The sequence below is a fragment of the Scyliorhinus canicula genome, chromosome 6 (genome assembly GCF_902713615.1).
Source record: "Scyliorhinus canicula chromosome 6, sScyCan1.1, whole genome shotgun sequence".
Taxonomy (NCBI): domain Eukaryota; kingdom Metazoa; phylum Chordata; class Chondrichthyes; order Carcharhiniformes; family Scyliorhinidae; genus Scyliorhinus; species Scyliorhinus canicula.
The window spans coordinates 16,473,746-16,486,789 of NC_052151.1; the positions used below are offsets into that span (position 1 = coordinate 16,473,746).

General features: G+C 48.2%; 1 protein-coding gene across 1 annotated transcript in view; it reads left to right on the plus strand.

The window, feature by feature from the left end:
• parp1 (poly (ADP-ribose) polymerase 1) overlaps positions 1-12,809 on the plus strand; it is a 73,831-nt gene extending 61,022 nt beyond the window's left edge. The window contains exons 13-19 of the mRNA XM_038798892.1: positions 437-565; positions 1,812-1,910; positions 2,814-2,966; positions 4,726-4,853; positions 9,498-9,559; positions 11,661-11,775; positions 12,600-12,809. Coding sequence (XP_038654820.1) covers positions 437-565; positions 1,812-1,910; positions 2,814-2,966; positions 4,726-4,853; positions 9,498-9,559; positions 11,661-11,775; positions 12,600-12,681 — 768 coding nt within the window. The 3' untranslated portion in view covers positions 12,682-12,809. The remainder of the gene's footprint in view (positions 1-436; positions 566-1,811; positions 1,911-2,813; positions 2,967-4,725; positions 4,854-9,497; positions 9,560-11,660; positions 11,776-12,599) is intronic.
• The last annotated feature ends 235 nt before the right edge of the window (positions 12,810-13,044 follow it).

The window sequence follows — 13,044 nt, forward strand, 5'->3', positions numbered from 1 at the left end:
GAAAGAGGCCATTCGGCCCATGCGTCCGTGCCAATCATCATGCACCTCCCTATTCTAATCCCATTTTCCAGCACTTGGCCCGTGGCCTTGTATCCAAAAGTACCTTCCGGTCCACCCTATCTATGTCCCTCATAATTTTATGCACCTCAATCAGGTTCTCTTTCTCCCCCCCCCAACCTTTTTCCAGGTATAGCAACCTCAGCCTATCCAGCCTGAGGTAGTTTTGGTTGGAATGGAGATGGGGCAAAACTAGAGTTAGATTTAGCAGCTTCATATTCAGTAAAAGGAAACTGCCTTGATCATGATCCAGGGTCAGGGTTAGAATGGCCACAGAATGGATTCAGTTGTGAGTCTGTAAAAGTTTTAATAAACCGCTACTTGTCTCCCTCCTTGACCTGTCACCTCTGACCTCGCTGTTCCTTTCTTTGATCTCCAGGCCAAAGTGCAGATGCTGGACAGTCTGCTGGACATTGAGGTGGCCTACAGTCTCCTCAAAGGTGGCAAGGAGGATGACGCTAAGAATCCTATCGATGTCAATTATGAGAAGCTGCACACAGACATCAAGGTGACCGGTGTAACCCTTTCATTTTAAAACAAATCCCTGTAACTTTTCCCAGCAGCCTCCTGAACCAATTCGCCACTGGCTGAATTTTGCACCGTGCATGTTCAGAGCGTAAGCAGGTTACTGCAGTGGGCCAGTGTCCCTGGATCCTGTGTGGAAGGACCATGAACGTTTAGATCTGGCTGCGATGTTGATGCTCCTCCACATGAGAGTTAAACATTCTGCTAATATTGGCATTGTGAGGATTGATCCTTTTGCTGGGATACCTGGTGGGCCTCACCGACAGTCGCTATATTAAAGAGAGAAAATTGGAGTTTGGGGGAGATAGTGGTATGATGATGGTCTTTGGGTTGTAGCTCCCATTATGGAATAAGCCCTGAAATAATGTAATTTCATTACTTTATTTAACACTTTCATGGCAATATGGTTACGTTCCACCACCCACAGTCTTTCCAACATGTCCCATGGGCAGCACGGTAGCATTGCGGACAGCACAATTGCTTCACACCTCCAGGGTCCCAGGTTCGATTCCGGCTTGGGTCACTGTGCGGAGTCTGCACATCCTCCCCATGTGTGCGTGGGTTTCCTCCGGGTGCTCCGGTTTCCTCCCACAGTCCAAAGATGTGCAGGTTAGGTGGATTGGCCATGCTAAATTGCCCTTAGTGTCCAAAATTGCCCTTGTGTTTAGACATAGACATAGAATTTACAGTGCAGAAGGAGGCCATTCGGCCCATCGAGTCTGCACCGGCTCCTGGAAAGAGCACCCTACCCAAGGTTAACACCTCCACCCTATCCCCATAACCCAGTAACCCCACCCAACACTAATGGCAATTTTGGACACTAAGGGTAATTTTCATGGCCAATCCACCTAACCTGCACATCTTTGGACTGTGGGAGGAAACCGGAGCACCCGGAGGAAGCCCACGCAGACACGGGGAGGATGTGCAGACTCCGCACAGACAGTGACCCAAGCCGGAATCGAACCTGGGACCCTGGAGCTGTGAAGTGATTGTGCTAACCACAATGCTACCGAGCTGCCCGAGTGTTGGGTGGGGTTACTGGGTTATGGGGATAGGGTGAAGGTGTTGACCTTGGGTAGGGTGCTCTTTCCAAGAGCCGGTGCAGACTCGATGGGCCGAATGGCCTCCTTCTGCACTGTAAATTCTATGATCTGAGAGTTAACATGACATTGCTGTATTTGTGTTTGTCGTTCATTTACTTTCTGCTTTCTATGAACTCTGTGTCTTAGGTCCTGGACGGGCAAACTGATGAAGCCAAGATAATAAGAGACTATGTTAAAAACACACATGCTGCTACGCACAACCAGTACGATCTCGAAGTAATGGAGGTGAGTGTGCTACCGCTTCACGGACTGTGTTCAGCCTAACCGCGGGACTGCACTTGCAGTCTGAAGTTGTCGTGGATACTGAGTGTCCCGTTCCCAGACCTTTGGTGCAAGGCCTCTATCAGGGCCCTGAGCCCACTGTATTTTTAGACCGTTCCAGAACATTGCAAAACGTTTTAGGTCTGGGGCCAACTCTCCCCACCCAAAACCCCAGCATTTCTTTCTCTCCGGTAGAGAAAGGGAGCAGATTTTCTTAATGTCCACCCTCACGCTGATTTAAACCAGTGACATTGAGATAAGCCAAGAGGAAGGACCTCGGACCTGTGCTCCGCAAAAGCCCTGCTCCTTTCAGTGTTTCCCTGCTACAACTAAAATGACAGCAGCCTTGTCGATCGTGAAATCCAAACTTCCATCACGCTTGCATTTTGCTTTCCCCACTTTTCTGCGGTCCACATATGCCTGCATCAGTGGCTCCCTGTTGAAGCAGAGTCTGGAGCCCCTTGATTGTTGTTTTTGGTGGTGGTGGTGGGGGAGGGAGAGAATGAAACAGCAGCAGAGCTCCCGTTCAGGATCGCAAGTGACCTATGGGGTGGAGAATGCGGATTCCGTAGAAATGGGTGTGCTTTGGTGTCGGGCATTTGCTGTGGTGCCCTCCACAGTGGAATAGTTCACTAGCCTCAAAAGGACCGGGTTGGGGAGGGGGGGGGTTGCTGCGGGAAGCATGGGGCAATATCCAGTGTGATTCAGTAGCTTCACAAAATGATGCTGAAATAAGTTTTGGCTACCACAGCCATGTCCTTGTTATATACCGACGGCCATGATATGTTTTTGCTTCTTGCTGTGTTTAGCATAAAAGTCTGGAATGGGTTAGTTTTCACATTGCGGAGTCTTTTTCCTTTCCGGTAGATATTCAAGATTAAGCGTGAGGGAGAAGAACAACGTTTCGGACCTTTCAGTGAGCTTCACAATCGCCAGCTCCTCTGGCACGGATCTCGCATCACCAACTTTGCTGGCATTCTGTCACAGGGTCTCCGCATCGCGCCACCAGAGGCTCCCGTGGTGAGTGAGGGAGGCGGGGGAACGACGTCTAAGCAGTGAAGCGACTTAGACATTTTGACCATGGTCCTTGTGCTTTATTTTCATTGTTATTATTTGGCGATTTTAATCGGGTGGGGAAGGAGGTGCAGGGGTCGCCACCCACCCTGTGGGGGCCAAGAACGGAACCGGGTGAGAAGTAAAAGGCGAACTGGCTTCGCTGTCTCGCCTGAGCTCGGCCTCGTGCTTTTCTCCGCATTCTTCCAACAGGATCACTTTTTGTTTTGTTCGGCTCATGTTGTGGCCAATTTGCGCAGTAATTTCCCACAAACAGCAAACGCGATACACCATTCCCTGTTACCATTGTTTGCCACTGTTGGGATAAAGTTGGATTGAGGGAGGAACGTTGGCGAAGGCCACCTGTGCATTGGGATCTTTAACCTGACAGGAACCTGGATTTTAACATCCCGACCCTCATTATTGCACTGGAGCGTCGGCTGAGATTATGCGCTCAACTCCCTGTTGTGGGACTTGAACTCTCAACCTCTTGGCTCGAGAGAGAGAGTGTTTTCACTGAGCCAACACTGTCCCAACAGGGACAGATTCTCAGTTGAACAACAAACCTCTGAAACCTGAGGCTGCAACAACCACCTGTTATTTTTAATAAAACACTATCTTACTTTATGTAAGTTTGGTAGAGTTGATTTTGCTCTTGGGCTGAAAGTTCATCCTGTGGTTTTCACTAAAGCCACTGGTCTAACTTTTAATCTGAAGCATTCAGTCAGGCTGTAATCCGTATGTATGTTCCTAATACCCAAGGTTTATTTGAGTTTTTTGCTCTACTTCTCGAGGATGGCAGTACCATTTACAATGATCTGGTGACAGTGCCATTTACAATGATCTGTGTACAGTGCTCCAGACAGGAGTGTGACACCAGTGTCTCATCCATCAAAAACGCAAACTTCCCTGTAATTACTGACTGATGTTGTCTTCCTGTATGTCAGTGCCGCCATTTAAAAATTCTCACTGTCCTATTCAAATCCCTCCATGGCAACACCTCTAGCTCTGTAATCTCTGGTCTGAGATCACTTAATTCTTCCAATTCAGACCTGTTACACATTCTCTGCTTTGCCAAAGCCCTAAGCTCTGGAACTCCCTTTTTTTAAAAACAATTTTGAGTGCCCAATTCATTTTTTCCAATTAAGGGGCAATTTAGAGTGGGCAGTTTAGCATGGCCAATCCACCTGCCCTGCACATCTTTGGGTTGTGGGGGTGAAACCCATGCAAACACGGGGAGAATGTGCAAACTCCACAGGGACAGTGACCCAGAGCCGGGATCGAACCTGGGACTTCGGCGCCGTGAGGCTGGAACTCCCTTCCTAAATGTCTTTTGGATACTTCTTAAAAATCCACCAAGCTCACGCTCACCCCTTCTAATATTTAATTGCTGCACTCGATGTCTGCTAACGCTCTTGCTAAAGTGGCTTGTTAATGTTTTACATTGTTAAATGTGCTATATCAATGCAAATGTTGCTGGGCAGTCTGTCCCTCTGCTAATGCGAACCAGTACTGCACCTGCCTTGCAACTGAGCCTTACTCCTGGGTTTCTAAGATCATTACATCAGTGCTCTCTTTCCAAGCTGCCCCCCCCCCCCCCAATCTGTTGTTTGAGCTCCTTGGATTGAACTGATTTTTTGCCTCCTGGCCCCCCTCCCTCCTGGGTCAGAGGCAGTGAAGTAGAATGTTCCATCATTGCATTTATTATTCTTTTGCCTCCTAACAGACCGGATACATGTTTGGTAAAGGCGTCTATTTTGCCGACATGGTTTCCAAAAGTGCGAATTACTGCCACACGTCGCAGGCCGAACCCGTGGGGCTTATTCTGCTGGCTGAAGTGGCCTTGGGGAACATGTGAGTAGTAAAGCTGCCTTTCAGTGCCTGTTTGCGTGTCAGTTTGTGGAGGGTTCATTTGCATTTCATGTCACAGTGACTTGATTTAGGAACTGGAGTAGTTTGCTCAGCCCCACAAGCCTGTTTTACCTTGTGTTCATCACTGATCTGTATCACAAAATGGCAGAGGAACTAAATTTGTACTTTGCTTCTGTCTTCACAAAGGAAGACATGAATAACGTGCCGGAAGTCCTGAAAAACACAAGTTTTAGTGAGGAGCTGAAGGAAATCCATATTAGTAAAGAAATGGTTTTGGGGAAATTAATGGCATTGAAGGCGGATAAATCTCCAGGGCTTGATAATCTTCATCCCAGAGTACTTGAGGAAGTGGCTCTAGAAAAGATAGATCCATTGATGGTCATTGTCAAAATCTTTGGACTCTGGAATGGTTCCTACAGATTGGAGGGTAGCGAATGTAACCCCGCTGATCAAAAAGCGAGGTAGTCAAAATAATCAAAGACCCCTCCCACCCGGGTTATTCTCTCTTCCAACCTCTTCCATTGGGAGGAAGAGACCAAAAATCTGAGAACATGCACTAACGGATTATTCCCCGCTGTTACCAGACCCCCGAATGACCCTCTTATGGACTGAACTGATCTCTACGCATCGTCTCTACTGTTGTAGCACTATATTCCATATGCTTCACTCTATATCTATGTATTTACATTGTGTATTTATCGTCGTCCTATGTTTTTTTCATGCATGGAACAATCTGCCTGAACTGTATGCAGGAGAATACTTTTATCTGTACCTCGGTACATGTGACAACTCTAAATCTAGAGAGAAAACAGGGAACTATAGACCAGTGAGCCTAACGTCAGTAATAGGGAAGTTGCTGGAGTCCATTATCAAGGATTGCACAGCACAGCATTGGGAGAGTAATGGTGTAATCAAACAAAGTCAGCATGGATTTACAAAAAGGAAATCATGCTTGACAAATCTATTGGAATTCTTTGAAGATGTAACTAATAGAATTGACCAGGGAGAACCGGTGGATGTGGTTTATTTAGACTTTCAGAAGTCTTTCGACAGGGTCTCAAATAGCAAATTACTATGTAAAGTTAAAGCGCATGGGATTGTGGGTAGTGTCTTGAGATGGATAGAAAGCTGGTTAGCAGACAGGAAGCAAAAAGTTGGAATCAATAGGTCTATTTCCAATTGGCAGGCAGTGACTAGTGGGGTACCGAAGGGATCTGTGCTAGGACCCCAACTGTTCACATTATATATTAATGATTTGATGAAGGAACTAAATGTATTATCTCTAAATTTGCAGATGATATAAAGTTGGTTGGGAGGGTGAGCTGTGAGGAGGATGCAGAGATGCTTCATCAAGATTTGGACAGGCTGAGTGAGTGGGCATATGCATGTCAGATGCAGTATACTGTGGAAAAATGTGAAGTTTTCCACTTTGGTAGCAAAAATAGGCAGATTATTATTTGAACGGGTGTAAATTGAGAGAGGTGGATACTCAGCGAGACCTTGGTGTCCTCGTGCATCAGTCGCTGAAAGTACAGGTACAGCAGGCGGTAAAGAAGGAAAATGGTCTGTTGGCCTTCATAGCGAGAGGATTTGAGTATAGCAATCGGGATGTTTTACTGCAATTGTATAGGGCATTGGTGAGGCCACACCTGGAGTATTGTGTGCAGTTCTGAGGAAGGATGTTCTTGTTATGGAGGGAGTGCAATGAAGGTTTACCAGGCTGATTCCTAGAATGACGGGACTATCGTATGAGGAGCGACTAAGTCGGATAGGATCTGTGTCTGCATAGGTCTCACCCCCACAACCCAAGAAGATGTGTAGGGTAGGTGAATTGGCTGCGTGAAATTGCCCCTTAGTTTTGGGGGGGGGCAGAATTGGATACACTTTTTTTTTTAATTTTTGAAATGAGGATTCGATTAGGATTATATTCATTAGAGTTGAGAAGAGCGAGGGGGATCTTGCAGAAACTTATAAAACTCTTAACAGGATTAAACAGGGTAGATTCAGAAAGAATGTTCCCGATGGTGGAGGAGTTCAGAACTAGGAGTCTTATTTTGAGGATAAGGGGGTAAACCTTTTAGGACCTTTTAAGGCGAGGAGAAATTTCTTCACCCAGCGAGTGGTGAATCTGTGGAATTCAATACCTGAGAAGCTAAAACATTGTGCAATTTCAAGAAGAAATTAGATGTAGCTCTTGGGGTTAAAAGAATCGAGGGATATGGGGGAATGTAGGATCAGGGTATTGAACTTGATGATCAGCCATGATCATAATGAATGGCGGAGCAGGCTTGAAGGGCCGAATGGCCTCCTCCAACTTATATTTTCAATGTTTTTATGTGGAGTTTGCACTTTGTCGCCATGTCCCCGAGTCTCGGGTGTTCCGGTTTCCTCCCACAGTCTAAAGATGTGCCGGTTAGGTGGATTGGCTGAGCTAAATTGGCCCTAGGTCGAGTTACGCGGATAGTGTGAGGTTTGGGCTTTGGTAGACTGCTCTTTCAGAGGGTTGTTGTAGACTTGATGGGCCGAATGGCCTCCTGCACTGAAAGAGCAATTGGATTGGACTCAATTTCTCTCTCCACAGAATGTGCCAGACCTGAGTTTTTCCAGCACTTTCTGCTTTTATCACTGAATAGTCTAGCTCTAATTAAAGGCTCTCCCCTTCTGTCCTCGACTCTACACCAGAGTAAATGGCAACTCTCTATCAACTCCTTTAATCATCTTAAGCACCTCAATTAGATCATCCGTTATGTTCAAACTTGGATTATGCAACCTATATTTGTAATTTACCTCATCTGGTTCCGGTTAACTTTTGTCTGACATATCATTGCGGAGTTGTGATGCCTGGAACTGATGGCTCAGTAATGTTAAGCACCTCCTGAACTCAACACAGTGGTTAGCACTGTTGCCTCATAGTGCCAGGGACCCGGGTTCAATTCCGGCTCGGGTAACTGTCTGTGCGGAGTCTGCACGTTCTCCCCGTGTCTGCGTGGGTTTACTCCGGGTGCTCCGGTGTCCTCCTACAGTCCAAAGATGTGCCGTTTAGGTGGATTGGCCGTGATCAATTGCCCTTAGTTTCCGAAAGGTTGGGTTGCTGGATTGCAGGGATAGGGTGTTCTTTCCAAGGGCTGATGCAGACTCAATGGGCCGAATGTTCTCCTGCACTGTAAATTCTATGAAAAGTTCTATGAACTCGACTGCACAGATTTGGAAGGTTCTGGATTTGACCTTTAGCCTTGGCTGTTGTCATTAACCTGAGCTAGGATCAATTAAGTTAGCCTCAGTGTTTCCCTCCCTGAGTCAGCAAAGGGAAAACCAACTGTGTTCCTGCTCCGAGTCACTATCCACAACCCTGTCTGGGGAGCATGTGCCCGGATGCAAGTCTTACACTACTCCACACAGGCAAGAAGGCAGTCTCTTATTTTATACAGAGCCTGGAGAAAAATAAATGCTTACGGGCCTGACTACTAAAGCACATTCCTTTAACAGAAAGTGATTCAGGAAAAGAGTAGGTTCATAAGTGAAGGCAGCTAGTAAAATCATAGAATTTACAGTGCAGAAGGAGGCCATTCAGCCCATTGAGTCTGCACCGGCTCTTGGAAAGAGCACCCTACCCAAGGTCAACACCTCCACCCTATCCCCATAACCCAGTAACCCCACTAAGGGCAATTTTGGACACTAAGGGCAATTTATCATGGCCAATCCACCTAACCTGCACATCTTTGGACTGTGGGAGGAAACCGGAGCACCCGGAGGAAACCCACGCACACACAGGGGGGATGTGCAGACTCCACACAGACAGTGACCCAAGCCGGAATCGAACCTGGGACCCTGGAGCTGTGAAGCAATTGTGCTATCCACAATGCTACCGTGCTGCCCAAGACACATTTGACACAAAAGACACATTTGGACTGGTATCCATTCACCAGGAGGGTGATAGCATTTGCGATGGGTGGTTCTGGAGTTCTCTGCCGAAAGGCAAGTCTAACCCACGAGGCCACGATCTCCACCATGGATAGAGCAAGGAGGCAGGTTCTGAATCCACCCCAGCCGGAATGGGGATTGAATCCGGTGTCACGCGAGCATCCAGCCAACTGCTGCGAACCCCCCGTCCCCAAAGATGTCAGAGTTACTTGACAACATACATTGTTACATACCTGTTGTATGTCCTGGAGCTATGCATGATGGTGATAGAGGCTCCACTTGTTTTCCATCATGTGGCTGGTGAGGAATCTCTTACCGCCTGCTAGTGGCGTGTTGGAAGTTGATACTTTCACCACTTTATGAACGCACCTTCCTTGGCCATCAAGTCCTGGAGTGAGCCTGAACCCAGAGTCTCCAGCTCCGAGACAAGGACATTAGCCACTGCACCACCTTTCTGATAAGAACCGGTGATGAGACTGGAATTGGCAGTAGTTTGGAGGAACTTGAGAATGGGCGAACGTGGACTGAGATAGATGGTTCCAATGTGGGGCGAGAGCTGGGATCGGGTTGGTACCTGCTTTGTGGAGCGCACTCTGGCATTGGAGGTGGTAGCTTCCTACTGTGATGAAATCAAACTGATGGGTACAGTTCAAAGTCCAGTGCTGTTTGTGAGGGCACTTACTATCAAATGTTGTGTTTCTACAGGCACGAGTTGAAACGAGCAAATCATATTACAAAACTACCGAAAGGCAAACACAGTGTGAAAGGTAAGCACGGCATAGGGGCGGAGGTGCGGGGGCAGGGTGAATGGTGTATTCTGTTCCGTGAAACAGTGACGCAGAATGTGAGCGAATTCTTCCCAAAAGATGAATGATGCACTGGGATGTTCCCACTCAATGTTACTCATTCCCATAGGCACGGGGCGGGGGCAGGGTGAATAACAAAGAACAAAGAAAATGACAGCACAGGAACAGGCCCTTCGGCCGTCCCAGCCTGTGCCGATCCAGATCCTTTATTTTCCAAGGTCTACTTCCCTCTGTTCCCGCCCGTTCATATACCCGTCTAGATGCCTCTTAAATGATGCTATCGATGCTATGATGCACCTACCACCCTCTGCGTAAAAAAACTTTCCACGCACATCTCCCTTAAACTTACCCCCTCTCGCCTTGAAATCGTGACCCCTTGTAATTGACACCCCCCACTTGGAAAAAGCTTGTTGCTATCTACCCTGTCCATACCTCTCATAATTTTGTAGACCTCAATCAGGTCCCCCCTCAACCTCCGTCTTTCCAATGAAAACAATCCTAATCTACTCAACCTTTCTTCGTAGCTAGCCCCCTCCATACCAGGCAACATCCTGGTGAATCTCCTCTGCACCCTCTCTAAAGCATCCACATCCTTCTGGTGATGTGGCGACCAGAACTGCACGCAGTATTCCAAATGTGGCTGAACCAAAGTCCTATACAACTGTAACATGACCTGCCGACTCTTGTACTCAATACCCCGTCCGATGAAGGCAAGCATGCCGTATGCCTTCTTGACCACTATCAACCTGCGTTGCCACCTTCAGGGTACAATGGACCTGAACTCCCAGATCTCTCTGTACATCAATTTTCCCCAGGACCCTTCCAGTATAATCCGCTCTTGAATTTGATCTTCCAAAATGCATCACCTCGCATTTGCCTGGATTGAACTCCATCTGCCATTTCGCTGCCCAACTCTCCAATCTATCTATGTTTTGCTGTATTCTCTGACAGTCCGCCTCGCTATCTGCAACTCCACCAATCTTAGTATCATCTGCAAACTTGCTCATCAGACCACCTATACCTTCGTCCAGATCATTTATGTAGATCACAAACAACAGTGGTCTGAGCACGGATCCCTGTGGAACACCACTAGTCACCGTTCTCCATTTTGAGACACTCCCTTCCACCACTACTCTCTGTCTCCTGTTGCCCAGCCAGTTCTTTATCCATCTAGCTAGTACACCCTGAACCCCATACGACTTCACTTTTTCCAATCAACCTGCCATGGGAAACCTTATCAAACGCCTTACTAAAGTCCATGTATGTGATATCTACAGCCCTTCCCTCATCAATTAACTTTGCCACTTCCTCAAAGAATTATTGGCCAGTAATGGTGTATTCTGTTCCATGAAACGGTGATGCAGAATGTGAGGGAGTTCTTCCAAATGTTATACCTTGTTCATGGAGTTCTCTCTGTCTTGGTTCCTGAACTTCCCTTGCTTTCCTGTTCCCATTCTCTTCCCCCAGTTTAAGAATGCCACTTTGCCCATTTTTCCCCATGTCCAAGGATTATGCTGGGTGATAATATTCCTGTCCAACTTGCGGGCTCAAATTCCTCTCCGGACATTCCCAACCAGTGGAGATCCAAACTCTGCTTTGAACTCTGCATAGATGTCCAGCGGGGTGGGGAAGGTTTCCTCGTGTGGTGGATATGTGTAGCCCCACCTTTTAGCAGCCCATAATGCCCCTTCCTGCAAACAGGACTAAGTTGTGTGTTGACCTGGAAGGAGTAGTCCCCTTATTCCTCCACTCAGTCACTCTGTTCTGAGGGAAGATCTCACAGATTTGGAAGCAGCATCTGCAACTCCGTCTCATTTAGTTTGATCTCCTGTGGAGGGTGGGTTGCGGATGCAATCAGTGTTGTTGATGGAAGGGACTGTGCAGAACCAGGTAGCCCTGGGTCATCTGCCCCACTTCCCAGTTTAAGGTGATGCAGCAGCTGTGGGAATGGAGAGAGGGGGGGGGGCGGGGGGAGGCTTCAGGGGACTGAGCAAAGAGCGGAGGCTGGCTAGGAATATCGCTGTGCCTCTCCCAAAAAACTGTGGTTCCTGTTCCTTCACAGGGGTTGGCAAGACTGCTCCAGATCCCGGTGCTACCATCAAGATGGACGGAGTGGATGTGCCACTGGGGAAAGGCGTCCAAACGCCAGTCACAGACTCCAGTTTGCTGTACAACGAGTATCCTTCTCTGAAGAGAGCAACAGGGCACTGACCCCTTTTAAAATCTAACCAGGCCTATGGCACTGCAACACTGCTGTCCAGATTGGGGTGGGGGGAGGGGGGGGAAGAGACGAGCCGAGCCTTAAGTTGTTGTGTTTTTGTTGCCCACCTTTCATCTGATCCCTGAACACAAGTCCAAGGGGAGAAATGATGGGAAGATTGCCTTGCTCCCACGGATGTGAGGCCGATGAGAAATAGACTTCGACCCGTTTACACTCTGTGAAAGGGCTGCACAGAGCTGATCTGTAGGATAACAGGAAGTCAACAGAAACGTGGAAGGCGAAGGACCCCCTGGCCCCTCACCGCCCCTGTCCCCCCACACACACATTTTCTCTCTCATGAAGATAGAGCTAGACACACCTTGCCCACCCTGAAAGCGGAAGGGGCTTCTCTAGAACAATTCAGTGCAGAAGGGGGCCATGTGGCCCACTACCTGTGTCTGCTCTTTGTAAGAAGCCTTCACATTTAACCGAGGTGGAGGTCAGCCTCTCTCTCTCTGCATTCACCAGCCAAGATCCCCAACACTTAATGGGAGGGTGTCTCACTCAATGAACCTCACTGTGCACTCGAAGCCTGAGACTCCCTCCATCACATTACTGCGCCCTTACTGGCCAAGACGCCCAACACTCAGTGTCCCGAGACTCAGTCCCTCACCGGTATATCCAGTGAACAAGGTCCATGGGTGAAACTAGCACAGGGGCGAATCAGCGAGTGACAGGACCCATGAGGGGCGGATGTTGCACTGGGACTGTGGTTGTCTACCTTAACTCGTGACCTTTCAGGTACATCGTGTACGATGTGGCGCAGGTGAACATGAAGTACCTGCTGAAGCTTAACTTCAAGTACAAGAGCTCGCTGTGGTGAACACTCTGCCTCGAAACACTCCCACCGGCTGCCGCCCGCCTGAATAAATCACCACCATTCGCAAAATTGGGCTACAGGAAGAGCCTGAGGCAGGGACAGGATCAGAGCTGGCATTCTCATACACAGCTGGGGGGGGGGGGGGGGGGGGGGGGGGGGGGGGGGGGGGGGGGGGGGGGGGGGGGGGGGGGGGGGGGGGGGGGGGGGGGGGGGGGAATAAGCCCCGTACCTGCAAACTGACAAAAGCCATAAATGAAAATGATTGTTACAAAATTTCTCTTTTTAAAAAAAAAAAGTGCAAGTTGACTACTTATTTTGGGGAGGGGGCGGGGGAGTCGGGGTTTGATTTGAGTATTAAAATGGCTG